The sequence below is a fragment of the Oculina patagonica genome, chromosome 8, assembly GCF_052425735.1.
Source record: "Oculina patagonica isolate OP01 chromosome 8, crgOcupat, whole genome shotgun sequence".
Lineage (NCBI taxonomy): Eukaryota > Metazoa > Cnidaria > Anthozoa > Scleractinia > Oculinidae > Oculina > Oculina patagonica.
In genome coordinates, this window is record NC_135765.1 from 29,381,774 (window position 1) to 29,408,030 (window position 26,257).

General features: G+C 37.9%; 3 protein-coding genes across 4 annotated transcripts; 1 reads left to right on the forward strand and 2 right to left on the reverse strand.

Annotated features, from left to right (window-relative positions):
- Nucleotides 1-47: 47 nt before the first annotated feature.
- LOC144664076 (prefoldin subunit 2-like) lies at nt 48-4,090 on the forward strand. The gene is made up of 3 exons (XM_078525208.1): nt 48-223; nt 855-978; nt 2,332-4,090. Exons 1-3 carry the CDS (start codon nt 78-80, stop codon nt 2,509-2,511), a joined length of 450 nt encoding a protein of 149 aa, XP_078381334.1. The 5' UTR covers nt 48-77; the 3' UTR covers nt 2,512-4,090.
- Nucleotides 3,914-17,099, reverse strand: LOC144664050 (uncharacterized). Of its 2 annotated transcripts, XM_078525172.1 has the most exons (14): nt 16,713-17,078; nt 16,354-16,433; nt 14,769-14,826; nt 13,510-13,595; nt 13,103-13,164; nt 12,936-12,996; nt 12,042-12,113; nt 11,888-11,952; nt 10,990-11,089; nt 9,383-9,480; nt 8,809-8,828; nt 7,496-8,193; nt 6,373-6,460; nt 3,914-5,143 (listed from the first exon to the last, which is right to left on the reverse strand). In XM_078525172.1, exons 1-14 carry the CDS (start codon nt 16,936-16,938, stop codon nt 4,920-4,922), a joined length of 1,938 nt encoding a protein of 645 aa, XP_078381298.1. In that variant the 5' UTR covers nt 16,939-17,078; the 3' UTR covers nt 3,914-4,919. The 2 variants fall into 2 exon arrangements, with proteins under 2 accessions (XP_078381298.1, XP_078381299.1); XM_078525173.1 differs by lacking the exon at nt 6,373-6,460 and having other exon boundaries at nt 4,977-5,143; nt 16,713-17,099.
- Nucleotides 17,100-19,437: 2,338 nt separating this feature from the next.
- LOC144663619 (uncharacterized) lies at nt 19,438-23,104 on the reverse strand. Its single transcript, XM_078524628.1, has 2 exons — nt 23,064-23,104; nt 19,438-20,768 (listed from the first exon to the last, which is right to left on the reverse strand). The coding sequence occupies exon 2, from the start codon at nt 20,751-20,753 to the stop codon at nt 19,674-19,676; it is 1,080 nt and encodes a 359-aa protein (XP_078380754.1). The 5' UTR covers nt 20,754-20,768; nt 23,064-23,104; the 3' UTR covers nt 19,438-19,673.
- Nucleotides 23,105-26,257: the final 3,153 nt, after the last annotated feature.

Genomic DNA, 26,257 nt, shown 5'->3' on the forward strand with positions numbered 1-26,257 from the left:
CACCGAGTTTTTCAGAGGCGAAGAATCTGGCACTAGTGACAAGCGCGCAAGGCTTCTTGGGAAAGCTTTGATCCATCATGGCGGTTGCAGCAGGAGGAAAGAAGAAAAGTAAAGGAAGTTTAGATCATGAACAAATTGTGCTACAGTTCAACCAGATGAGGCAAGAATACAGGAGTATTATGGGTAAAATAGGAGAGCTCGAGATGGAAGTCAATGAACACGGGTAAGATACGATTTATAGAAGATACATGAAGATTAGCAAGCACTTGTCAAAAATAATTATCTGGCAGTCATCGGGAGTGCGTCTTGATCAGGGTATCGGGAGGCGATTTATCTGGAGCGAGGGAAGTTTGTTTTCTTCGCAAGCTAATGGAAGCGTTACTTTAGTCATACTATTTCTCGTGACTTTTCATTGTATACGAGTGTGTTTGCTATCGTCAATTTTGCATGCTCACGTGCGCCCGTGCAGCTGTTAAAATATCTGATTGACAGTTACCCAGGGTTAAAAGTTAATTGAGGGTTCAATTTTTCCTGTCTAAAACTGTTAAAACTGCTTATGTTTAGTGGAGTTTGAGACGAGTCTATGACGAAACTAGAAGACAGAAAACCTCACTGAAAAGTTTATAGCTAACTGAAATAAAAATTCAGGGGGGAGGGGGGTATGAAAAATATTGAAAAATAAATGTTTGAAAACACAATATGTATAACAAAAATTAGTTTGAATTTCGAAAAAAAATGTTTGCAGAGGTGCATAAACTAGAAAAAGTTTGCAGAGGACAAGTTTTCATAACCACCCGCCCTCCTCTCCAAGAAAATAATGGTCCCTCGCTAACAGTGAACTTTTTCCTGACTAGCATTGTGATTGAGGCATTGAAAGGAGTGGAGCCTGAGAGGCGGTGTTTCCGAATGATTGGTGGAGTACTGGTTGAGAGAACGGTCAAAGATGTGTTACCAGCACTAGAAAATAACAAAGATCAGGTAAATTATTTACTGGTATAGCTAGTGTGTATTTTTATGGCTTATTATAATCCAGTAATCCAGGCAAGGTTAACCTTGAGAGGGTGCGAGTCAGTGGTTTCCCTTCTATGCAGCTTGGGGTGCCTTTCAGCCTGGGTTGTTTCTCCTTGCTTGCTGGCCATTGAGTAAGGCCATTTTGCCTTCCAGATTATCAAGCTTTTTCCTATCCACCCCTCTTTGAAAAGTATCAGGTTTACCGTAGAAAGTATTCCACTTACCTGTGCAGTGCGACAGTGCCTCTGGTGGTGGCCGCTTGCAAGGTTGCCGTGGATACTTCCCCTGTGGCTGACTGCTAGCTCCACTAAAATTAAGCCTACCTCACACTAGAGCATCTACAATCTTGGACAAAACTAGTTGACACATACGGATTTCACGCATTTTTCGCTAATGACTCGACTTGCAAGCGGGTTAAAATATCTTATCCCCCTCCCCCCTACTCAATGTTGTTTCTTGTGGTTTGCGGCTCGACAGGCTTTGTTTTAAAAACACTATAGCATTACCAACATTGAAATGGGGGGAGGGGGTTGCAGAACTGAACTCCTTTGGCTAAACAAGTGGAAATTTGCTAAGTGTTTCAACAGTTTTGTCCAAGATTGTAGCTGAGCTAACCGCCTCGCGTGCCGTTTGCTCAGCAGATTTCTCTCGTGTGCGGACTGTTTTCATGAGAATTTTGCCTCGCGAGGCCTTGAGGAAAATATCTATGTATCGTGTTTGATATTTTTTGCCTCACGAGGCAAGATCCTCAATGTGTGCAGCCGACATGAGAAACTTGCTCAGCCAGATATATCAACTGACCAATAAACACACGCAGAATGCTCACGTGCTTCAACGTGGCGGCTTCCGAATCAAACTTGCTAAGCACTTTCCTCACTGTCTGCAGCAAAATGTGCAGTGAATAAATGGCTGAGCAAACAGGCATGTGAGGTGAATAGCTTTGCTAGTTGCTCTAGTGTGCGGCTGGCTTAAAAGTCAGCAGTTCCCATGCTCATCTATTGTTGATGTGTTTTAGTTTGTATTGTGTAGTTCCATAAATTATCCATACCTCCCCCATGGAAGAGATTTTTTTCTAAGCCCCCCCCCCCTCTCCCACCCGTGGAATTTCTAATTAAGCCTCATACATTTCCTTTAAGTTTTTGGCCTTTGAGACCCCTCCCACCCCCAGGAATTTCCAATCCCTTCATTGGGGGGTATGGACATTTTCTGGAACCACACATTGGACATCTTTGGTCCAATTCCCATTGAAAACTTATGTTACTCACATAAGTTTTATCAGCAAGTGTTCACTTCTTAATGGTTTTTCAATTAACATTCTAGATTTCGGGTCTGATCAGCAAGTTAAATGAGACATTAACAGCTAAAGAACAAGAACTTACAGCCTTTAAAGATAAACACAACATCCACGTCAAGGGAGAGAAAGAAAGCCCAACAGAGGATGCCATACCAGCTGCTGACAAGACATCGGGAGTGCTTGTAGCACAGGACAGTAGTTCATAAGATGGTATACTGTTCACCTTCTGAGCATTATGGAACATTATTTAACAAGAACTGCACATCAAAGGTCGAAGGTGTTTCTGCCAGTGTTATGTTGAAGTCCCAATGTCTTTTTCTAGTGATCAGCTTCCAAGTTCTACTCACAATGTCAAGCATGTTGGTCACGACTGTACTAGTCAATAAGAGCAACTAATCACCTAATGAGTATATTCATTATTGCCTTCATTTATAATCTAGGGTTGCAACGATACATTTTCTTACAATACGATATGAACCTGGATACAAACGCCATGATACGATACACAGTACAATAGAACATAACATACAGCTGACAAGTGCTATAATTTTACTAAATTTGTTGGTAACTCAGTTTTTTCACTTTATCAGCAGCAAAAACATATTTGCAAAGTGAAGTTCTCATGAGCCGCATGTTTTTACTTGTGGGCACACAAGGCTGTGTCAGTCGACAACTAATTGTTGCATCTTTTTGAGAACATGCGATCGAAAGTGAAGCAGAATGGAACTTCCTTGTCCCTCAGTTTAATAAATCGCTATTAAGGGCTTTGACTTGTGCAAAAAGTCATTAAAACAGTGATTTCTTAATGTTGATGAAGAATATTTTATTTTTTCACAATACTGCGATATAAGTAAGATCAGAAAATCATGCACAGTTAGCCAAACGATAAGTTTCAGAAGCTCAAGGTTAAAAAAATAGTAATTACACATTTTTGTCAAGCACACAACAAAAAAACCTGAATCCATTGTGATACACCAGTGCATCATTGCAGCTCTATTATAATCAAATTCTCCCAACTATGCCAGTCTTGAGACCAGAAGGGAGAATTAGTATGTTGACAACAGGACAAGAGGCAACTCTGGGACTTAAGTTTGATTCCTCCAAAAAATCCATACTCACCCGCAAACTGGGTTGTTGGTTTGAATCTCCTACCTCTATGAAAATTCTAGTTTAGCTTCATACTTTCCTATTGCGGTTTTCAGTAAAATGCGAACTCTGATATTCAAAATCCAACTAACAATTGCTTTTTTTTTGCTGCCGTCAATCATACAGTGGTCAGTAATTATGGTGACAGCCAACGAACCATGAAAAACGGAAACAAACAAAATGGATCAAAATCTACCTATTGCAACTGACAAACATGACCTTTTGACCGGTTGAAGTGAGCTCCTGTTTCCCCGAGTGGTCTGCCAAGATGATTAACGGCAGCAAAAAGTGTAACCGTTGATTGAGGATTAAATTTCACATTTCAAATGTTACTGAAAACTGCAATAACAGTTGTGGCCTTTAAGCCCCCTCCCTGATGTAATTTTAATTACCCTCCATGGGGACAGGGTGGGTATGGATATTTACTGGAACCACATATTGATCAAAAGAGTGACTCAAATGCAGAGCTTTGAATAACTTTTTATTTTATTATTTTCTTGTTAAACCCATCTGTTTAAGCTGGTTGAAAAAAAAAATTTGCTTGAGCAGTGCATCACATCTTAGTGCATTGTCCAAAATAGAACAATAAATAAAATACGAATGTACTCTAAAATCTGAATAAAAAGAGATGTTTGAATGCTCTGGAATGCTATATTTAATGAATTTGTACTACAACTTAAATACACTGTACATATTAAAGGGACTGTGTCAAGAATTTTAGTTAAATTTTGGGAAATGATCATCAAACTTGTTGAAAATTTTATTAAAACCTCTTAAAACAGTGATGGAACATTTCAATAACACACCAAATACAAAACAATGTAGGGATGGCCAAAAGCGACGAAGATTGAAACAGATTGCGATATGGGTTAATGAAATATTGTTAGGCTGGACAGTTTTCAAAGTTAATCTTGTTTGCTTGTAACTTTAAATTAATGCCAGTGAGATACATTTGGTTGCAACGAAGCTATGGTTTTGTCATTTAGATCCACAGAAGTAATTTCTTTGCATTAAGTATCATATAGCGAGTATTTGGGAAAACTTAATAAAATAAACTAACTCAGCCATGACACAGTCCCTTTAAACGCACATTTTCATCATTGAGAAAACACTTCACAAAATACTACTCAGATTGGCTAGAAGACATGTTCCTCTTAACTCTAATTATGGATTATGAAACAGACTGACATGGTGATGTTTCGAGACTGTTCACAGTCCCCTATTTTTCCCTGAAGTCTTACAGATCGATCATTGAGTCCGATGGGCCACCATCTTGGTTCCTGAACAACGCTATAAAAACCTGCATCCCTTCCCACGGGATTGTGCGCTCTCCCCAGTTTTCGCTCACATTCATGAACAAAATAGTGGCCAGACTCAACAATCAATTTCTAGGACTTCACGCAAAAATTAGGGCCTATGAACAGTCTGCTAAAGAATTTAACACCAAAAGAAGGGTTTTTTATCGCCATCAAAAGAAATCAAAAGCTCTTGGCCTTTGACCAGCTTTGGGTTGTTTTTTCACTTGTCGCTTCTGGCCAGGGTCTGTTGATGAGGCAGATTTTCTTACAACCAGCGGTGTTCTCTGGGGCAGTGGTGGTGACGAGAGATGTAGTGACTTAAGTAAACCCTGAGTGGGTGTCTTCTGTGCATCAAATGGGATTTTCGGGCTCTCCTTCAAACTGCGCCGATAATCTGTTGAACAATAACACACAAAAATAATAAAAAAAATTATTATTTTCGATCTAACTTTAGAGCAGTACTTTCATGTGATAATGTTTAGTATGCTGTACAATGTGGTTCTAACTTTTAAGACTGTGAATGAAACCCTGGTGTGTGACCATTCGTGTTTAATGAAAGCTATTGAGTAGCACTTGTGTATAGTACTGTTTACTATGTTGTACAAAGTTGATCTAAATTTAACACTGTTAGTCTGTGGATGAAATTATTCAAATGAAAGCTATTGAGCAGTCCATTAATTTTATGTGGTATTATGCCGTACAAGGTGGTTCTTAACCCTTTAAGCCCCGAGGCGACTAGTCTATTTTCTTAAATCAATTAATATTAACTGGATGCCCATATATGATACACCATTTGAAAGGTATTGATCAGAATAGTTCATAAAACATGTCGACAAATAATAAAAAAGTAATAGCCTTGAAAGAAATAGCTTTAAAACAAAAAAAGAAAAAGGTTAAAAAATGTCTGTATCTCCGTATATAGTAGGTATACCCCTAAACAGAAACCCATAAGGGTTGAAACGTGTGCGCACAGCGTTTAAAAAATTCATTTTGCTAAGTACCATATTTGGAAACACGAAGAATTTGTGCGCGAATGCTTTATACACGTAATGACACACGCAACATCATTTTTGGTTTTGCAGTAAGTTGCTTTAATTTTGACGTAAACGCCGCAAATTCCTTACAGAAACTAAAGAAATACATTAAGTGTATCGAAGCAAAGTTTTCAGACTACTTCAAGAAGATGAAACAGGAGAATTTAACCAAATTTAACGTAATCAACCAAGCTTGTTCAAAAACAAGATTACACCATTTTGCACGAGCCAGTTATATTTTGATTGGTAAATGTTTCTCGTGATTTTCCAAATATGGTACTTAGTGTAAACGAATGTGCAAACGCTTTGTACAATGCAAATCATAGGGAGTTACACGTTTCGACCCTTATGGGTTTCTGCCTAAACTATAGCTTATTGTGCAGCTCTCAGTGTTATGGTTAATTTCAGTTATGTTGCATCTTTAATTCTAAGCCTGTGGATGAAACCCAAGTGTGAGACCATTCAAATAAAACCTGTGGATGAAGATTCAAATTTTCTCACAATGAAATTTGTGGGTCCAACATGGTAAACATTAGTGAATCATACCTAGGTTATTACCATATTAATTTTTTTATGTCAAGGTACAAACCTTGCGTTGTGTGTGCAGTGTTTTTGGACATCTCAATTCTAACTCTCTTGGGAGTTTGTTTTGCTGGGGCTGACCCAGGGGGTTGATCCTGCAGTAGAACGGAATCAGATGTGGGAATTTTAAGACCATTTGATGTATACAGAGTGCTAAGATAACTAAACAATGCATGAGGAGCATGTTTTCAAGAAATTGGACATTCTGTAGCTCACAACACAAGCCACATGTGTGGAAACTCAAACAAGACCTATAAGATGAATTCATGTAGACTACTTGAAAGCTAAAGTTGGACATAAAGAGTGCTTTCCAGTTTCACAGACCGGCCAGTTGGACCAACTGTTGTAAAATAGAAACTAAGACATTTTCTGATTAAAGCAGGCCAACTGAGCAGAAGGGTCCTTTCTATTTTGCATTCCTTTGCCCAGTGCCCTACATCTGAAAGAATTTACTAAACTGAAGTACATATGTACATGTAAGGCAACACACTGATTTGTCGAAAGGGAACAGAAAATTTCAGTCTGACCGGACCAACCAGTCAAAGAGCTCTACTTTGTTACGAAATTTTCCACCTAGACCATTCCACCTACAAGTAATTTCCAATCAAAATTCCCAGAAAATTTGGCTCAATGGAAAGCACCCATGGAACTGGTCCCTTCTAAGTACATGTACAGACTTAACTCTCTCAAGTAGGCGGTCTCTTGTGCTTAATCTTCCTGTAGCTGGGCATCCTTTGACACTGGACATTGAAAGCAGCTACTGCTTCCGTATTTGTTAGTACACTGTACAACAGAAATGTGAAAAATGAAATATTCAGCATGTTGCGCACGTGGGACAAAGAAAAAATCTGGATCCCAGATGGGAATTGAACCCATGAAATGGCCTTGGTCGCCTTGTCCCACTCTCGTGACATGCTGAATATCTTATCTTTCACATTTCATTTACCCATGGACGGCGGAGCCAAAAAAATAAAGAGTTAATAAGAGAATTTTAAGTCTTTTAAGCCCCCCCCCCACTTCAAGTCACTAGTCAGCCCCCCCCCCCCCGATGGAAAAATGCTCTGCCATCCCTGTTACCGAACTTAAAAACTACCATCTTTCTTTATTTATCAACAGAAAATATTGCCTACCTTCTTACTGCTTGTCTTGGTCTTTCGTGGTTCTGTGCTTGGTGTTTTAGCAAGACATTTCCTGACAAATGCTGGGGGAGTTGAATTCTTTTGAAACTTTGCAAACGGCTCACCATTGAATCTTGCTGCTTTGCGCAACACCATTTTTTCAACAGTACCTGACAATGCTTGATCATGACTTTCTGGGGAATGTCTTGTGTCTCCATTTACAGCAGAACTGTCATTTTCACTTGAGCCATTGACAAGTGACTCATTAGATGTATGCTCTTCACTCTTGTTATTCCCATTTGCGATGACTACTTCTTCAAAATCATTTTTATTTCCGTTATTTGAATGTTTACAGATTGCTGTTCTGTCCCCATTATCAACCAGAGATTTTCTCTTTTTCTTTCTCTTCGACTCCACTTTACCCTCTTCAGAGGTCACTCCTTCATCCAAACAAGATTCAACATTTAAATTTTCTTGACAATGTTTTCTTTTTTTCTTTGCCTCTTTCTTCTCTTCATTACAATCTTCCCCATGTTTCTTCTTTTTTCTTTTCTGTTTTCCTTCCCTGGTGTGATTTTTTTCACCACTGTTGTCTTCAGTCAAGCTGTTTAAAATGTTTGAAGACTCAGAAGCAGCTTTCCTCTTTGTTCCCACAGGAATCCCATTGGCTATTTCATCTTGTTGCACAGGAACCCCCTCCTCATGCTCTCCTGGTTATAAGAAAAGGACAGACTCATGTCTTATGACAACCAGGGCTCGAGACTAACGGTAGCCAACTAGCCAAAGGCTACTAAAATTTAGGTTTTGGCTACCAGGTTTAGCATTCCCAACCCTCCAAGTTTATTTTTTTCCTTAGTGGCCATTTAGCCACCAACTACTCAAGTTTGGTCGCCAGTGAAAAATTTTAGTCACCAAATTAAGCTGATGCTTTCAATCTTTCCTCCCAATTTTAGTCGCCAGGCTGGCGACCTTGGTTCAAATTTAGTCGCCAGCTCCAAAATTTTAGTCACCATGGCGACTAAAATGGTCTTAACTTGGAGGGTTGATTCCCACTTAGCCATTTGGCTAGTGAAAAACTTGGAAAAGTCAACTGTTCTTGATAGAAATCAATATACCTGACTAGTGAAAAATTACTTTTGGCTAGTAAAATCTGACATGTCACTAGCCAGTAAACCAGTGAGTTAAAAAGTTAGTCTCAAGTCCTGACAACCATTGCATCACATACTGGCCATGAATAAATATGTGTGTAATCGAGAAAACAGTGATGTAAATCGGGAAAGTATAGTACACAGCTGAACAGACTATTAGGCTTAAATGCTATTTACCTGTTGGTTGTTTTCTCAGCCTGTAAAATTAAATTGAACAAAAAAATTAATAAGAAGAATTAAACCCAATGTAAGCTGACAGCAAGGCAAGAGAAAATAAATGTTGACCATTACATATTTAGGTACTTATTCAATTAACTGTTCAATCTTTGATCAATTAAGTGAAAAGAAAACTACTAATCAACTGACTGATTGCATTGTTTGACGACTGCATTTATAACTGCTTAGAATGATTGATTTGACTGACGTACTATCGGACAGACAGACAGACAGACTGACATACAGACTGACTGACTGATGGACGGGCAGAATGACAGACAGGCTGACAGACACAGACTGACTGAGCAATCGATTGATTGATTGATTGATGACTGGTGACGTAAACAAATTTTTTAAGCGAATACGAAGAAGGTCATCTCAGGAGTGGGGGGGGGTGCACACCCCCTACAACACCCTCCCCCTAGATCTGCCACTGAGGTTGGTTAGACTGATTGCTTGATCACTTGACTGACTGGCTGACTGGCCGACTGACTGACTGACTGACTGACCGACTGACTAACATGGCATGCCTCACCTTTTAGCCCACTCAAATAGCTGGTTTCTGTTCCTTCCCAGAACATTTCTATCACTGGCTAAAGTGAATAATCTGTCAGCAACTGCAGCAAAATCAACCTTGAGAAAAAACAACAAACAGAGCGGTACAAAACTGTAAACATAAGCTTTAATATGTGACTACAGGCACAGATTACATTTCATTTCCTGGGGTTACTGTACTTTTTAAAGGGACACTGTCACAGGTACTTTTCTGCTTTTCAGTAAAAAGTACTAAAATTGGCGAAGTACTCTCGCTCGTACACGAAATTCACCTAGAACTTCAAGATGATGATAAAGTAAATTGTTGTTGAAGGTAAAGGGGAGCTGTTGTAAGTTTTAAGCTGTTTTAAGGGCAAAACTTGAAAATGTCAGACTGACTTTTTCAGATTGAGTCAGAGATCCTGATAGCATCACAATAAGATCACTAGTTTATAGAGCTCTTCAGTACACCAGCATAGTAATTTTTAACAAAACTGGACCACTATTTGTAGGTTTCTGTACGTTGTTAGGCTCATAAATTTTTGATGTGAAGCTCGTAACAGTGTCCCTTTAAGGATTAGCTTTTGGGGAAAGGGGAGGGGTGGGGTCATTGGATTACAGTTTTTATTGGGAGTATTTACAGTGTATGTGGAATTAGTCTTTTGAGGAGGGGCATTTTCAGCAACTCGCAGTATAACTAGCAGTTGTTACACTAAATACCGTAAAGTTCCATGTATAAGCCGCACCTTTTTCCTCTAAATTCAAGTCAAAAATCGGGGGTGCGGCTTATCTACGGAAACATCTCTGGTTGGAGTTCTCAAAGGCCTAATTAATATTCATAAAAAACTTCTCAAGACGTCATTGAAAAAACATATAACAACCTGAAAACTTTGTTGTTGTTCACTACCTTTTAGTTCCTCTGCAAAGCTGTTTGCAGTGAAGCTTGGCGGTCACTTAATTCGAAGCATGTCTTTCCATCGTGTGCGAGAAGGCACCAAGATAAACGCAAATACTCACAAGGCAAATGGCCGACCGCTTCGGTTTTTTATTGACCTTCACAGCAAATACATCTGCTGGGTTGACAAACTCTTATTCTGCATGAAGTTTTTATCCTGTTGCGGGTAGCAGTTTCCAAGAATCTTGAAATAAAAACGTGGTTTCTTCCGAAGAAAATGCCGCCATGTTTGTTTTTAATGCCCAGACTCCTCTCTACAATTCAGAGCTTGGCTACTAAGCATTCGTCATTTGCGAACGATTCGAACGAATTACAAGTGTTTCAGGAGTGTTTAGAAGTGATAATCTCGAAAAATGATATCAAGAGAGCATCCAAGTTTAAGATATTGTGAATTCAAACTAAAAAGGAGGTATGACAAGTGAAATTTAGCTTTCGTAAGACTTAATTTATAATAAACATTGCAACAACCACCGTGTCAGTGTTTCGAAACCGTGCTTGTTTGCCCTTGATTGTTTACCAATAGAACTTCACTTGAACTTCAAACTTTATGGTCTGTATATTTTTTTTCCAAAATTTGAGCTTCCAAATCGGGGGTGCGGCTTATCTACGGGTGCGGCTTATACATGGAACTTTACGGTAGTAGTATTTAGTACCTTGCTCATAAAAGTCATCTGTTTTTCTTCTGATTTATCTGTATGACATTGAACAAGATACTCAAACAAACTTTTCTTTACAGCACCGGTGACAGTCGTACTAAAAAAGAAACAGATCTACTGTAACAATCAGACACTGTACAAAAAGGAACTCCATGATTATTGTAAGCACAGAAACCCTTTTTGTCAAGTTTCAAGTCTGCATTCCACTAGATTGATTTGTAGTATCTAATGTTTCTTCAACAAAAATGTATTGCTGCAAGTCATCTTATACAATCATTGTTATACATGTTCAAGCTATAATTATAATAATTACTATATGGTTTGTATTGGACGTCAAATAAAGCAAGAGTTGTTTTGTTTTGTTCTTGAGCAAGAAACTTTAATCTCATGGTGCCTTTTAATACCCAAGAGTAAAAACCAAATAATGGGTACATGTACTTCTCATCTGGTCATCTGGCAAAATGTCAGTGACCTGGGGGGGGGGGGGGGGCAGGGACAGTGACAAGGGAACTGGTAACCAGAGTAAAGCACTGACCTGTTGCACAACAATAAGAGGGCAAGGGGGGGGGGTCCATTTGAAAGAGACAGGGATGCTTGTTGGAAAATTTGAATTGAAACCCTAAAGGACACCAATCTCGATATGTGACAAGCTTTTTTTTACCCTTAGTAGATACCATTTTTATGCCTGTTCTTTCCAGATTGCTAGCACAGTACGGCAGCATTTTTATTATTCACGAGCAATCCTAAAATATTGGTGTTAAACACCCTGAATACTGTAAGACCAAAATTTGTAATCAGCTACACCCAAAAGCAAGACAAAATGTAGCCCCATCCCTTTCTATAGTCTGTAGTTCCAATACCTATAATAAAAGGCAATAAAATATAGAAATCTTACTTTTTGGAGTGTGCTGCAAGAAGAAACAGTGGATCCAGAAGTTTAAGCAAGACAGTAGCAGAGACCTGCAAACAACAAGTGTGAAAACAATAAGTTTTGTAATCAGAGATACCTCACGCAGAACGTTCCACGTTATCACATGATGTGTTTTTACCTGATCATCAATAACACCTTCAAGCTCTGCAACATACACAGAAACCACATGAAGTTGAATTCCAACGGGAACCTGAATCATTAAAAACAAAAAATTTTCAATCATTTGATTCCCAAAAATGACCAGCACTTAGTTTCTCCTTACAATGTCAATACAGTGTCAAGTAAACAGGTGAGGAGAATAACAAAAATCATCAACTAAGCGATATTGTCTTGATGTTGTACCACTACATTCTCAAACTTGTGAATGGTCAATGAGATTTTCATTATTTTTCTGATGTACAAGTAGAAAAAAGCCACTGGAAAACATAAACTTGTATGAGCAGTCCAGATGAAATATTGCATAATTTAATTCGTCTGAACCTTGCATGAAGCCAAAGCAGGGCTGCAAATAACAGTCGGTCATCGGACATTGGCTGACCAAAATTTGCTAATGTCCGACGAAATCCCAAGTGTGGTCGGACATGTCATTCGGACAATTTTTTGATCGTAAATCATTTTATGGCAACAGTGAATAAAAATCTGTCTGACCACAATTTGTTTTGTCCGACCAAGATGGTGTTTTAGTAGGACATATGTCCTTTCAAGTGAAAAAAATCATTTGCAGCCCTGCAAAGGGATTCTTATATGAAAGGGACAGGGTGCTTGTTGGGAAATGTGAATTGACCCCCCCCCCCCCCCAAAAAAAAAAAAAAAAAAAAAAAGACAACTCTGGTCATGGCTCAACCTGCTAAAAGCCCTTGATGACTAAAAATTTTGGCATTCTGTCCTGAGTACCCTAGTCGTGATCAAAATCCATAATTGACACACCTAAATGAGACAACAAGCATCCCCACCCCTTTTGTGGGAGTCCCCCCAGGGGGGCATGAAGTAGAGAAATGACAAATTTACATACTGTCTGGCTGGTGGGGTTCAAAGGCTCATCATGGAAGATACTGCTGACCTCAGTAACCAACCTAACAATGCAAATTATTTTGGACAACATTTGATGTTCAGTACAAAAAAATGAACCTTCCTATCTTTCAATATAGGGTATTGCAACAATAAATAGACAAGATTTACCAATCTTCCCAGTGACATTTCTTTAGATAATTAAAAGTTTCTTTCACAAAGAAACGAATCAGCTGAAAAAGATAAAAAATAAGAATAAATAACAAAACTTTTCTGGGATTATTCTGAGGTTAAAATGTTTTAAAAAACGTTTGAAAAAATTAAAACGTTTTAACCTAAGAATAATATTTTAACACTTTAATTACAATGTAATAACATTTTAGCCTCAGAATAATCTGGGAACAGTTACAAATTTTAATTTTTACAAAGATGAGAGGTGAAAGTTTCAGAAATTCGATTAGAATAGATATTTTAGTAAAGGTGCAAAACTGAAAAGAAACAGTTCTCTGCACTATGCATAAAATAAGTCTAGAGTTATATTTCTGTTTTAATTAATTTTAATGTTTCTTGTGGCTTACCAAGTAAAACTTATCCAATCTTAGCCGGTCTATTCCATGCCATTCCCTTTGCATTGTTTTGAAAAATGCTTTGATGAAAAGCGTAGCTGAGAATAAACAATAGTAGAGAGTACAATGTAACACCCCTTTTTGCAACCAGATACATGAAACAATATTATTGGTTTGGTGATTATATTACATCTCACATAATCAAAACTTAAGAGATGCATTGGGTTGTTCCAGAAAAAATCCCCCCCCCCCCCCCACACTGACTGATGGGATTCTGGAAATTCTCGCGGGGGGTGGGGGGGGTGGTGTAAAAGGCTCTGGAGCGGGGGTGGCGGGGGGGGGGGGGGGTTGAACTTCAAAAAGTCTTCTGCAGGAGTCATTTCAACTGATAATTCAAGCGCTTCGAACGTTTAGTTCGGTGACACTTCAGCGCCCTCAGATCCTGAAAAAGTAGATTATATTTTTGTTCATATATTTCTCTCCTGACATAAATGATAATCTAAGTTCTTTCACAGGTCCTTTTATAGCAGAAAACATTAAAAAAGATACAAAATTAAAGAGAACCCGTCACAAGATCTCACAACGTTGTTGCAACAAAGGTCGTGAAACGCCTGACACTTTTTTACTCGCCTGACACATTTCTACTCGTACCCAGACCCAGCACGATAAAGAAGTTTAGACTTTTGTTATTCGAAAGATTTTGATTTAGAAGTTCTCGATCTTCAGTGGACGGGACTGAAAAGCAGGGGAAGAGGAATGACTATTTGACTCTTTTATCACATTTTTTACTAATCATATTACTTTAGGACCATATCTAGCGCAGAGTAGAATAAAGGGCAATTGATTTTAATGAGCTAAGAATGTAAACACTTGTTCACTTTTTTGTATTTTTCCTCCATTCTTCTTTTAGTTCCACGAGATAGAATTCTTAGCTTAATATTAGCTGATGCTTTAGAAATTAAACAAGAACATCTTCTAGACGTGATTGTGCATATTTTTCAATTAATTAAATTTAAGCATAATAATTTTTTCTGGAAAATTATCCAGGCGGGAGGGGAGGTCTTTGGTCTTAAAAATCCAGACAGGAGGGGGGTCTTGTGCTTCAGGAAATCCAGGTGAGAGGGGGGGGGGTTAAAGAACGACCCAATCCGTTGGGGGTGTGTGGTTTTTTTCTGGAATAACCCTTTTTGTGTTGTTACTCTAAAATAATGTTTTCTGAGAAATAAGTGTCTAAATCAAGATTTAAATTAATTTTATTTTCCACTATGTACCTGATTTTTCATTCCTAAAACTGAGTTCAAGCTGAGAAATATTCAAAGCCAGTTCCTCCTGTAAAAAATGGAAATAACAAAATAAGTCCTTATTTGAAAACATAGGGTCCATCTTTGTATAGATGTGTTACACACAGACCAAGTTGAAAATCCCTTTTTAGTCAAATAAGACATTATTATTTCGTGTCTGCACCGAGACACACAAAAACACTACCTGACTAGCTAGCATCCCATCCACATGGAGTAGCAATACTTCTAGTCACTTGTGTGGCATGTTACAAAAATGATGATGAGCTTCCTGACTGAACTAATCTTCTGCCTGCTCAGCTCTGGCTTGAGAAAGCTTTTTTCTTTTTAATCACTGAATTCCCCATTTTAAGCACCAACTATGAGTTGGTCAACGTACTAAATTTCCATGATATCCCTGAGGATATATATGGCTGTGATTTTACACAGGTGTGATTTCCCCTGCACCAAACTCTGTGAACTTTAACAATGTTGAGAATTCCCCCCTAACCAGGAGCAAAGAATCTGGTCTAGACCATTGTATTCCCCAAAATAGTACCCCAAGGTTGGCCCAGGGGTCAAAACCACAGGCCAGGCTGCATTTCAAGTATGTTACATTGAACATGATTTTCATGGTGGATTTCAAAAGTACACAGTGTAGTGGCATGTAATCATAGTCTAAGGGCCGAATCGCACTAGCGGACAAATTTTGTTACAATTGATTGATTTCGTCATTAACGTGTCACTTGTCACAGAAAACAAGTGCAAGTGCGTTTTTTGAGACCTAGAACTTGTCCAACATTTCAGGAAAACAAAGAAGCAGTTGTCTTATGATTGGTCCGCGTTGCATGCGCGATAGATGTTGTCAAACAATTGCAAAAACAAGTGCGAACGACTTGTTGGACAAGGGCAAATTTTGTCAAAACGGACAAATCATCAAAGGGGCCGAAGTCCTGCCTCAAGGCAGGACTTTTCATGACAAGTCGCATTCCCATGCCCCTCGTAATGCTAGATAACAATACGTTGTTGATTGGCTATTGTGTTTGGCCCAAATTGCACCGAAAAACAACACGCACTCAAAAGTTGTTGGGATAGTATGCACCGTGATGTGGCTCTCACTATCGTAATCCAGCCGCAAAATCTTTTCGGGAGAGGCAAGGCATATTTATAAGTGAAGTGTTTCGGCCAATTGTTAGAATGAGAAAAGAAAAAGTTATCTTGAGACGACTCATTATTCTACTGCATGAGAACGCGTACTTTAAATGCCAATTGTTTTAGATTTTTTTACCGTGTTGTACTGCATATTTGATGTTTGCCCAAGACGGCCGTGCTGAGAAATGTACAGGGATGGCAGAAGCACATGCAGAGCTATTGTACTAATAATTTCACCTTTTGTTTTCTTCAAAATGTCTCTGACTTGTCGCAACAATTTTTTTTTTGTAAAAAATGTTATGACATTTAAAACTTGTACGCTAGTGCGATTCGGCCCTAAGTATCTAAACTGATGACGTGCCAATGACGTGTGCGTGTTTACTCTAAATCATAACATATTATTAAAGGACCAAGCTTATACATTTACCTGAATAAGAGGCTTATCTGACATCCACATGCAGTAGAAGAGTCCTTTCCATATTTTCAGTAAATCTACTTCGCTAAAACCTTTGAAATAACATATAAGCTTAGTTCACAAATGAATTTTGTAAATTTTTAAATAATCGAAATCAAAAGATCAAACTGAACTAAGATTCTATTCTACAATACGGTCGTTGGACTCCATACATACATGTAGATCTTTTGATTTTCTTTAAGTTTAGGTTCAGCAGTCTTTGGCCGAATAAATAAGACGTCCAGTTAGACTTGAGACTCATTATTTTTTATACCCGGTTGATTGTACTTCTCGTAGAAGAACATTCATTTTGTAATTTTGTAGCACTATACCTGGTCCATCCTTTGGTCGGCTTCTTATCCAAGCTCGAAGTTTATTCACGGCTTTATCTCTGATTATCTTCTCGTTATTCGCTAATTTTTTCGCAAAGTGTTCTTCAGCTCCTCCGGCCGCCATTTTGGATTTGGAAAACCACGTGCTGCTCAGGCGCATGCAGTGAATTCGTAAAACCGCGTCACGAACTGCGTGTTCGTGAAAGCTACAGCGAAAGCCCGTCATGACAGTCAACACAAAGAGTCCTCTAGGTTGAATCCAGCAGTTCCATGCACTGACGCGTGGCAAAGTACTGGGAGGCTACCGCCCGATAGCCTGGAAACAGGCTCTCTTGTGGGACGGTCTCAATGGGGTTAACCGTTAGCCGAAAAACGGCCAAAAATTTAGCCGTTAGGCGTAAAAATTGGAAATTTTAACCGTTAGCCGTAAAAACAGTTAACCGTAAAAAATTGGTCAGTAAATATAAATAAACCAAACTTACTTGTTCACTTCATCGTCCCAGAATGGTCCTAAGACCTAAAATATGTTTTTCAATAATGGAAATTAATTTTTAACTTCATGAAACAATGAAAATTAACTTTTAACTTCTGTTAACCGTTATGGAAATAAATTAACCGTTAGCCGTAAAAAAAGCCAAAATTTTAACCGTTAACTGTAAAAGCCACCACCCCATTGAGACCCTCTTGTGGGGAACATTTGTATTGCGCAAAAAAAAAATCAGGAAGCGGAGAGCGAGCCGAGAGCGGTCTGGGCAGGAAGAAGAACGCGCTTCCAGGGCCGGGTTGTTCAAAGCACGATTAAGCTAACCCAACTAAAAACTAACTGATCAAGATTCACGCTAGCGTGAAACTTGATTTTAGTTTTTTAACTTTTCAGTGAGGTTGTTTCTTAGTTTTATACCATTGTCCTCCAATTTTGACGTCGACTTATCTCAAACTCATAAAAAAGATAAGCATAAATTAAAAACACTTTTATACAAGAAAAATTAAACCTCGGTCAATCTTTAATCCCGGGTTAGTGTTAATCGGCTTTCGAACAACCCGACCCAGATATTTTTTGCCTTGTCCAACAGGGAGCCTGCTCGCAGGCTAAACGCCCGAGTTCTTTGTGTCGATTTGTGGTGCGCCTCACTGCGTTGGCAAGTTGGTTTATTCCGTTAGACAAACAAATTTTTAAAGTTGGAATTTAATTAAAATGTTTGCTAATAATTGAATCTTACCTATCTTTTCTTGTCTATAACTCGTTGTAATTATGAGAAAAAATTAAATCACTCGAATCAGGGGCTATGCCATCTGCCATCTTGGATTTTCATTCGCAAAATTCTATTTATTCTGCCCCTGGGAGCAGTATGGATGGAATGGCGTTCCGTCCATTCTGGAATAGGAATGCGGAATAGAAAAACGCGCGCATTTCACATTCTGGCCATTCTCATTCCAGAATTGTGAATAAAAAACGTGCCCAAGTTGGCTCTTCCCAGTTCCATGCGCCGATGACGAGGCGACCTATTTTGAAAAAGGTTGTTTTGCAGGAAGCCTGAGTCTTTAAATAGTATATGCATGTTTTTCCGCCTTCATCAAAGACCTCATACGAAAATCAGTTATAGTAAAAATAAAACGACACCCATTGTTACGCCTACTTCTATTATTTTTCAGTGTTTACCATCAGTTTCAGTTTTTTATCTTTAATAAATTACATATAATAATACTAATGCTGACAACAGGAAATACTTTCCAACTCCTGAGCGATATAACCGAGCGTTCTTTTGTCCAAAGGTTTTGGAGTATATTAGCCTTAATTTTAGTAAAGCGGAAATTTCCTATCTTGCAAGGGATCGGTTTCCAGACCTAATTAAATTAGCAAGGACCGGAGGCATTCGTTTCTCTTAGAAACATTTCATTAGCACAAAAAGAAAACATTACAGATATCATACTGATATAATGTCATTAATTTTATCAAGCTCTTGAAAATTACCTTTCTTCACGTGAGTAAAATTATGAATTTTGGCACGTACTGTGGCGTGAATTTTTATTTTCGCTTTAATTTGTTCGCTCGCTGCTAAACACTGCTGAATCACAGAATGGTAAGCAAAATGACTTGAAAACAACGTGTCAGCTTGATTTGATGTCGATCGTGCTAACATTACAAATTCCTAACCTTTCTTTCCAGACAAATGCCTTTAAAATGTGTTAGGATTTTTATCATGGCTGAGCATTAGCTGTTGAAAATGGATCTTTATTTTGTTGCCGTAAGACGACTGTGTCACGGATTTAACCCAATTTAGACATATGAAATTGGGCACTAAATTAAGTGAAATATAAAAATAACCAATACACTGTTAAAGTGGCTAATAAATGATGATGATGATGATGATGATGATGATGATGATGATGATGATGATAAAAACAATTAAAACATTTCAATAATACAGCAAAAACAAAAGAAGGTACGGATGGATAAAAATTGAAGAAGATTAATACAGTTTGCGATATGCCGGATTTTTTTTTTAAAAAAAAAACGGTTAGACTAAACAGCTTTCAGAAGCTTTCTAAAGTTAATTTCATTTGTTTGTAGCCTTTAATTATAACTCTCGGAAGAAATACTTGTTCGTAATAAAGCTATAGTTTTGTCATTTAATAGATACAACGTTAGAATTTGGCCACTAAATTAAGTGAAATAAAAATATAACCAATTAAAACAGTGAAGAAATATTTCAATAATACAGCAAATACAAAAGAAGGCACGGATGGACAAAAATTGAAGAAGATTAAAACAGTTTGCTGGGTTTTTGGAAAAACTGTTGGACTGAACTGTTTTCTAAAGTTAATCTCGCTTGTTCAGTTTGTAACTTTTAATTATAACGCTCGGGAGAAAAACTTGTAAATATAAAGTTTCATAGCGAGTATTTGGCAAAACTTGATAAAATAGACTAAACTCAATCACAGTCTTTTTTAGTGTGTGAATTACAAAACAGTTGATCCTCTCCGTAAACCGGCATCAGCAACTGCATTCGGTGTAAGTGAAATCAATCGGCTTCGTCTTCGAGCACGGCTCACAACAGAGCCTTCAAAACTCACAGAGAAAGACCTTTGTTGGCTTCCTGTATTTCTTGTAGAAGTAAGAAACAATACCAACGACAAAAACAACTCCAAAATTCTCATAGCGTAGTTTAGAATCAGCCAGGGCCACGCTGGGACATCACTTGCGTCTGAAAATACTCCATAAACGCTGCTCATTGAATAAACTTGCAGTGCACAAAGCGTAAAACCTCCTAGCACGGCCGCGATGCAAGTTTTAAGCATCGAGCGAGTTCGTCGACCGCGGCTATTGTTTTTTGCAGTCCATGCTAAAATCTGGTGTCCGCTTTCTCTTCGCCTGTGAATATTTGTTCCTTTGTAGTTTTTCCAGAGCAGATACGCGACAAAGGAATAGAAAAACGACAGCATTAAACTTAGAAGAACATAAATCATTTGGCAAGTGAAAGTTACACCTTTTAAACTTGGGACATAAAAGAGGACTAACTCGGCGACTAAAACGACTGAAAAATAAGGAACCGCTACGAAGGCAATATTTTTCGCAGTGTACCAAGTCTGGAATCGTTCTCTCAAAACAAATGTATTCTTCAACACCAAAAAAATAAGTATATACGCTGTTATGATACACGGATTTCCCAGACTCCATAAAACGTTTGTAAACGTCTCGGGCAAAATTCGTTTTGTGTTGTATGGGTCGACGGACAGATATAATCCCCGCGATAAACCGAAAATAAATAGCAGAATTAAAACCACCAAGGAAGCTTTCTTTGGTCTTCCGGCCCTATTTTTCTTCAGAGTTCTTAGAAGGATCGTCGCGGTTGACAACATGAGAATTCCGTACGTAGTTCCAAGACCGTATTGGTAAAATGTCCAGGCAATTCCCCATTTTGGCAACGCTGTACGCCATTCTGGTAGCGGTTCGCCCATACTTTGCAACGGAGGAGGTTTAGTGACTTCTGCTTCGGGCTCTCCCTTCGTGAAGTTGCTTAAGTCTTGTTCGGAAGCCATTTAACGGCGTTTTACCTGAAAGAGCATAAAATACCCCTGCAAAATGCCGTATATTTAGTTTCCTTGAAGGTAGGAAAAAAGAGAATGTGTTCCTCTTTCCTCAGTTGCACGAAGATTAAGTAGCTCAAATTTCTGATTGCGTATATTGAAAACTTCCGCTAACGTAGTTATTTATAGAATAAGATGTATAGAAGGCCAAAAAAAGAAAACATTGTTTTTTAAAATACAATACACAACTACACGAAAAGGCAAAATCAATTCGTGATAAAATCCGGATAAACATCCCGCACTATAATTAAAAACACTGTACTTTCAACATTTTTGTGTTCAACGTAACATGGCTATTTTTTGTGCATTTGAAAAAAATACAGTTATTCTCTGTGTTTTTAAAGGCGTGTTGTTTTTCAAGCGCCCTCCTTCAACATGTCTTAGAATTGATAAAATAATTAAAACTGAATTTGGTACATGTCAGTTTTTTCAACGCTCGGGGGTATTTTTCTCGAGTTAGTTGTTCAGAAAAATATAGATAACTGTTAGTCTCAGTTGAGTGCTAATGACAGTTTAAAATTATTTCGTTGTGATAAATCTTTTCTCAAGTTTATTTTCACTAAGTGTAATTGAATAGAACTAAACTGGAAGAATTCTTAATCGCTAATATTTTATGACTATACATAAATTCGAATGAATGTTCACAAACATATCTTTCATTCTGTAGATAATTATTACAGCCCGTGGACTTCTGCTCTCAGAAATCAGACAAAAAAAATCATATTTTTTTTCGTTAAAACCGTGTTTTCGGCCCATGCTTGGCGCCGGGTGTTTTTCAGTCAAGAAAAAAATATTATTTTCGCACAATTTAATTTTTTTTCCTCTTTCTAATTATAGCTATCATTGATTGACAAAACAATACATGTTCTCCACCAATAAGACTCTAACATATAGTAATGTGTTTTTCAATTTCAGTAATGTCCGGCTAAGACTTCAAATTGAAGTTTGACGGGAGATATTAAAAAATTGAAAAATACCCCTTCGGCATAGTTGCTGAGTTTTCAATCGAAATTATAAAAAATAGTTTAACATTTCCAACATCACTAATTTGAATATAAAAAAATACAGTTCTAATTATCTGACATATTGTAAAATTCCGAAAATAGCCTTACAAATCAAATCTTAAACGCAGTTTTTTTCTGTTTAAATCAGCTCGCTCCGCCGAATATGAGCTTATGAGCTTATATTTATATATTAAGAAAAACACTTTTCAATCTGAGAGCTAGAAAGGGGCAGAAAAATGCGTTTTTGCCTAAATTTCAGTCGTCCGCCTCTGCAGTTTGCGGAGGAAACGGCTGAAAACCAGACCATAGTTTATTACTTTTGTGAATCGTCAAATTTTTTTTCCAATAACTGTCACTGGCCCACACGAGAAAAATTGATTGATCAGAGCATACAAAAGACGCAATTTCCAGTGTGTCTGTTAGATAAATTAACGCATTCTTGTAGAATGCCGATTAAAAAAATCGCAGAAATTAATTAATATGTATAAATTAAAAATCAACATAGTGAAAATAAATAAATCTAACAATAGAAAATACATGGTTGTGTTGGAGAGATTTTCTTAACCTGCGGATTAAAAATAATAACGTAACGTATACAATCGAATTGAATATGTACATTTCTCCTTTTGGAGCCACGGTGCCGAAAAAATATTTATTTGAGCAGCCTTCATTTCAATGTTTTTACTGTTTTCGGCGGTATAAATGGCAGTTTTGATAAATATATTCCTACTAAAAAACTTGGTTTTACATTTGACTTGTGGCTGAGGGCGATCGGATGTATTTTTGGCGTGAACCTTATAAATGACTTTTTTCCTTCGCGATTTACAGTGATAGCTATTTTTTGAAACTAAGCTTGTCGTTTGTAGTCGTCACGATCATGAAAATAACGTGAAATGTCCGTTATATATATTATCCGTGAAACGTTATACCTAGACATCCCGTGCCATTAACTATTCTTCATGTTGAAATTATAATGCTAAAGCCTGGTTTTCACTAGCGACGCAAGCACAAGCGCAAGGATAACAGCTCTTATTTCACCGTGAAAACGGCTTCGACTCAAGCTTTAAAAGCACAAGCGCATTGTATTTTGATGCGTGTGCTTGTACTTGTGCTTGCGGCAACCACAAGCACAAGGATCAAAATTTGTCCTTTTGCGTGATTGCGCTTGTGATTGCGCTTGTGCTAGCGACGCTAGTGAAAACCAGACTTAAGTGAATGCAGTTAATATTTTACAAATTGATCCTCGATAGGTACTTACAAGAGAAGTCCTTGGCAGAAAGTAACGTCCAAGGCGTTTGTTGAAAGAATGCATGAAATACAAAGATATGAGATTTGTTGCACGAAATAGTTTAAGGTGGCTCAAAACAGTTTACTGTATTTTTCAGCACCTCGCCGAGCTCATTTTTGAGTTATAGCACTTTAAGCGAAAATTAAGGGTGTTTTTAACAGGTTCTACTGTTTCTATGGCTACCAGTGACGTATTGTTAATGCCCCCAACTTGTTCAGCAATGATTGGACATTCGTTTGATATCATTATTGTAGGATCGAGGGATGAGCCTCCTTAAACGAGCCTTTGCCTTTTTTTTAATTTTTGATTTTGATTTTGGTAAGGCATCGGACCAGACTAGCCGACTTGGAAACACTTTCGTGAAATGCACATGCAGCTCCATTTCTGGTAATAATGGCAGTCAAAAAACCTAGCTCGGGAAAAGCTATACAAATTTTAGGACACGAAATAAATAATACATTCGTGGTCTTGGCCTTAAAAAAAGAGTTGCATGTTGAGAAACTCAGTGAGGTCTTACTTTATGTATGCAAATGTTGAACACTTTTTAAAACTTCAAATTGCTACCTGGGTATTTGCGCAGGTACTCTAATTGTTTCGTGTCTAAATGAATATTATTGTCCGCCAACAAATTTCTGGTTACCGGTATTCCAAGTAACAATGCGGTTAGAAGATTTTTTTGCAAAGAGGTAAGATATTTCGTTTTCTTGCACTATAGTAGATAAGAATTCCGATTTTTCTAACCCTCAAATTCTCGAGCCCCGCGAAAACTCGAGCAATAGTCGATTCCTTTACTTCAGCCAAATACTACAATTTTAATCCACCATTTCTCAAACCAATTTTCGTTTCTTTTGGCGATTCGAGAAATCGGGTTTCCACTTTTCCGTCATCGTCTAGCGACTAAAGACATGTTGTAGCTAAAACAAAGATACTGAGTGCTAGTGAAGCTAATATGGGCAAATTTCGTGTTTGACAGGAAGTTTGAGTGATTATGCACTATTTATTGACACAAGCTGAGATAAACAAAAAATGAATCTTCACTGATTCAATCGTAAAGGACACTGTCACGAGCTTCACTTCAAAAAATTTTTTGAGCCTAAAGACGTATGGAAACCTACAATTTGTGGTTCAGTTTTGTTAAAAATTACTATGCCAGCGTACTGAAGCTATAAACAAGTGATATAATTGTGATGCCATCAGGAACGTTAAAAACCAACTTGAAAAAGGCAGCCTGGCTTTTTCAAGTTCTGCCCTTGTAGCCTGGAAATCAGCTATAAACGTACAACTGCTCCCCTCTTCCTTCAACAACAATTTACTTTATATATTCATCTTGATGTTCTAGGCGCATTTCGTGTACGAGCGAGAGTACCTCGCCAATTTTAGTACTTTTTACTGAAAAACAGTGTCCAATTAAGGCCCATTGATTGTTTTAGACCTTCCGTTACTAATCCTTAAGAAATAACATGCAACTAATTCTACTAAAAATAATTGAATTTTCAATACTTTAAGACTTGAAATTACATCAAAAGTTGAACTTGGCCTTTGGCTTTGTCCAATTTTTGGGCAGTGATCAGAGGTTTTTCTACCCTGTTCGGCTTCCAAAGCGAACAGGCCTAAAAACCCATATTACAATGGTCATTACAAATTAAGGAAATCTTTCTTTTGGTTGAAAAACACCTTTACTCGGCGTTTTTAATTATTCATGTTTTGAAAACTTTTAGACATTTTAAAACTTGCACGGCTTATGCTGTTTTTTTTTTTCTCTAGAAATAACTTGCTAAGGGTGCGTTTTTTAATTCACAATCCTAGAATGAGAATGGCCAGAATGTGAAACGTGCGCGTTTTTCTATTTCGGAATGGACAGAACGCCATTCCGTGCATTCTGTTTCCTGGGACAGAATGAACAGAATGTTGCGAATGAAAATCCAAGATGGCTGACGGCATAGCCCGTGCCCGGGGGGGCTACTCAAAAGCGATTTGTACGGGGAGGCTCCGCCCCGAAGTCCAACCCCTTACCCTTTTATATACCATTTTGACAGAAAAGGCACCCCTTTCGTATACCTTTTACTAAAAAAGGTACCCCTTTCATATACCGAAAAGACAGGACAAATGCCTAAAACAGGAAGTCTTGATGCCATTTTTATGTAGCGCTTAACAAATTTAAATGATACCTCCATAAGGTGCGTCTGTTCGAAATATTTTAATTAAAAGCCTTTTCATATACCTAAATGAGCAATATCCCTACCCTTTTATATACCTTAGCTTGTGAAATTCCTTCCCTTTTATATACTTGAAGCATGAAAAAGGTACCCCTTTTGGGCGGAGCCTCCCCGTATAGGCCAATATAGGGAGTGCCCCCCCCCCCCGGGAGCCCGTGATTCGACGGATGTGTTTCCTCTCCTTTGTGAATAGCACTGCCAAAACCAAAATCCATTACAGTCTCCATATTTTCTTCCTCCTCTTTATTAAGCGGAAAAATTGCTGCAACATTGGCTGCAATGGCAGCCTATTCGTCGGTCTCTATATTTGTTATGCAATGTTTACCTGTGCCAGGACCGCGCATATCATCTCGACTACATGGGTGTTTTTTTAATTCAGGCAATCCAAATTATTCCTAGCATTCTGTACCAGCCATTCTTATTCCAGAATTGTGGGTAAAAGAAGCGCCCTAAATGTTGCCCCCTGGCTACGAGTCGAGAATAAAGTTTTTTTGTTTGCCGTGAGTAGAGCCGCAAGCCGCAACGCGAAACAAATATAGGGGTCTTATAAGGGTAATAGAGTAAATGCTTGCCTTGTAAGAGTAATAAAAAAATCAATATTGGCATAACAAAGCTAGATCTACACAAATATAGCGTTCACTTCTATTTAAGGTTAAAAAACGCGCGGAAACTGCTCAAACAACATTGGGCACTCCATGAATTTGCCCTTTGAACCCTCTTGTTATTTTTGTTCAATATTTATTTTGATTGAATCTGTATTTGCACTGTATTTTTTTTTTCATTCCACCACAAAAAGCGTGAAAAATAGTTACAAGAAATTTACAAGTTAGGCGATGGCAAGGAAGCGTTTAATCTTATCAATTAATTAGCCTTTGTCGTTACTAACAGTAATTAAGATAGCATAGAGAATATAACATTGAAACCATTGATAACATAGTATTTATTGAA

Coding starts and splice junctions, on each gene's coding strand:
- LOC144664076 (XM_078525208.1), top strand. CDS start 78: ATGGCGGTTGCAGCAGGAGGAAAGAAGAAAAGTAAAGGAAGTTTAGAT. Junction 224..854: donor ATGGAAGTCAATGAACACGG/GTAAGATACGAT, acceptor TTTCCTGACTAG/CATTGTGATTGAGGCATTGA. Junction 979..2,331: donor TAGAAAATAACAAAGATCAG/GTAAATTATTTA, acceptor TTAACATTCTAG/ATTTCGGGTCTGATCAGCAA.
- LOC144664050 (XM_078525172.1), bottom strand. CDS start 16,938: ATGACGGGCTTTCGCTGTAGCTTTCACGAACACGCAGTTCGTGACGCG. Junction 13,165..13,509: donor GATTGGATAAGTTTTACTTG/GTAAGCCACAAG, acceptor TATCTTTTTCAG/CTGATTCGTTTCTTTGTGAA. Junction 8,829..9,382: donor CTATTTGAGTGGGCTAAAAG/GTGAGGCATGCC, acceptor TTAATTTTACAG/GCTGAGAAAACAACCAACAG.
- LOC144663619 (XM_078524628.1), bottom strand. CDS start 20,753: ATGGCTTCCGAACAAGACTTAAGCAACTTCACGAAGGGAGAGCCCGAA.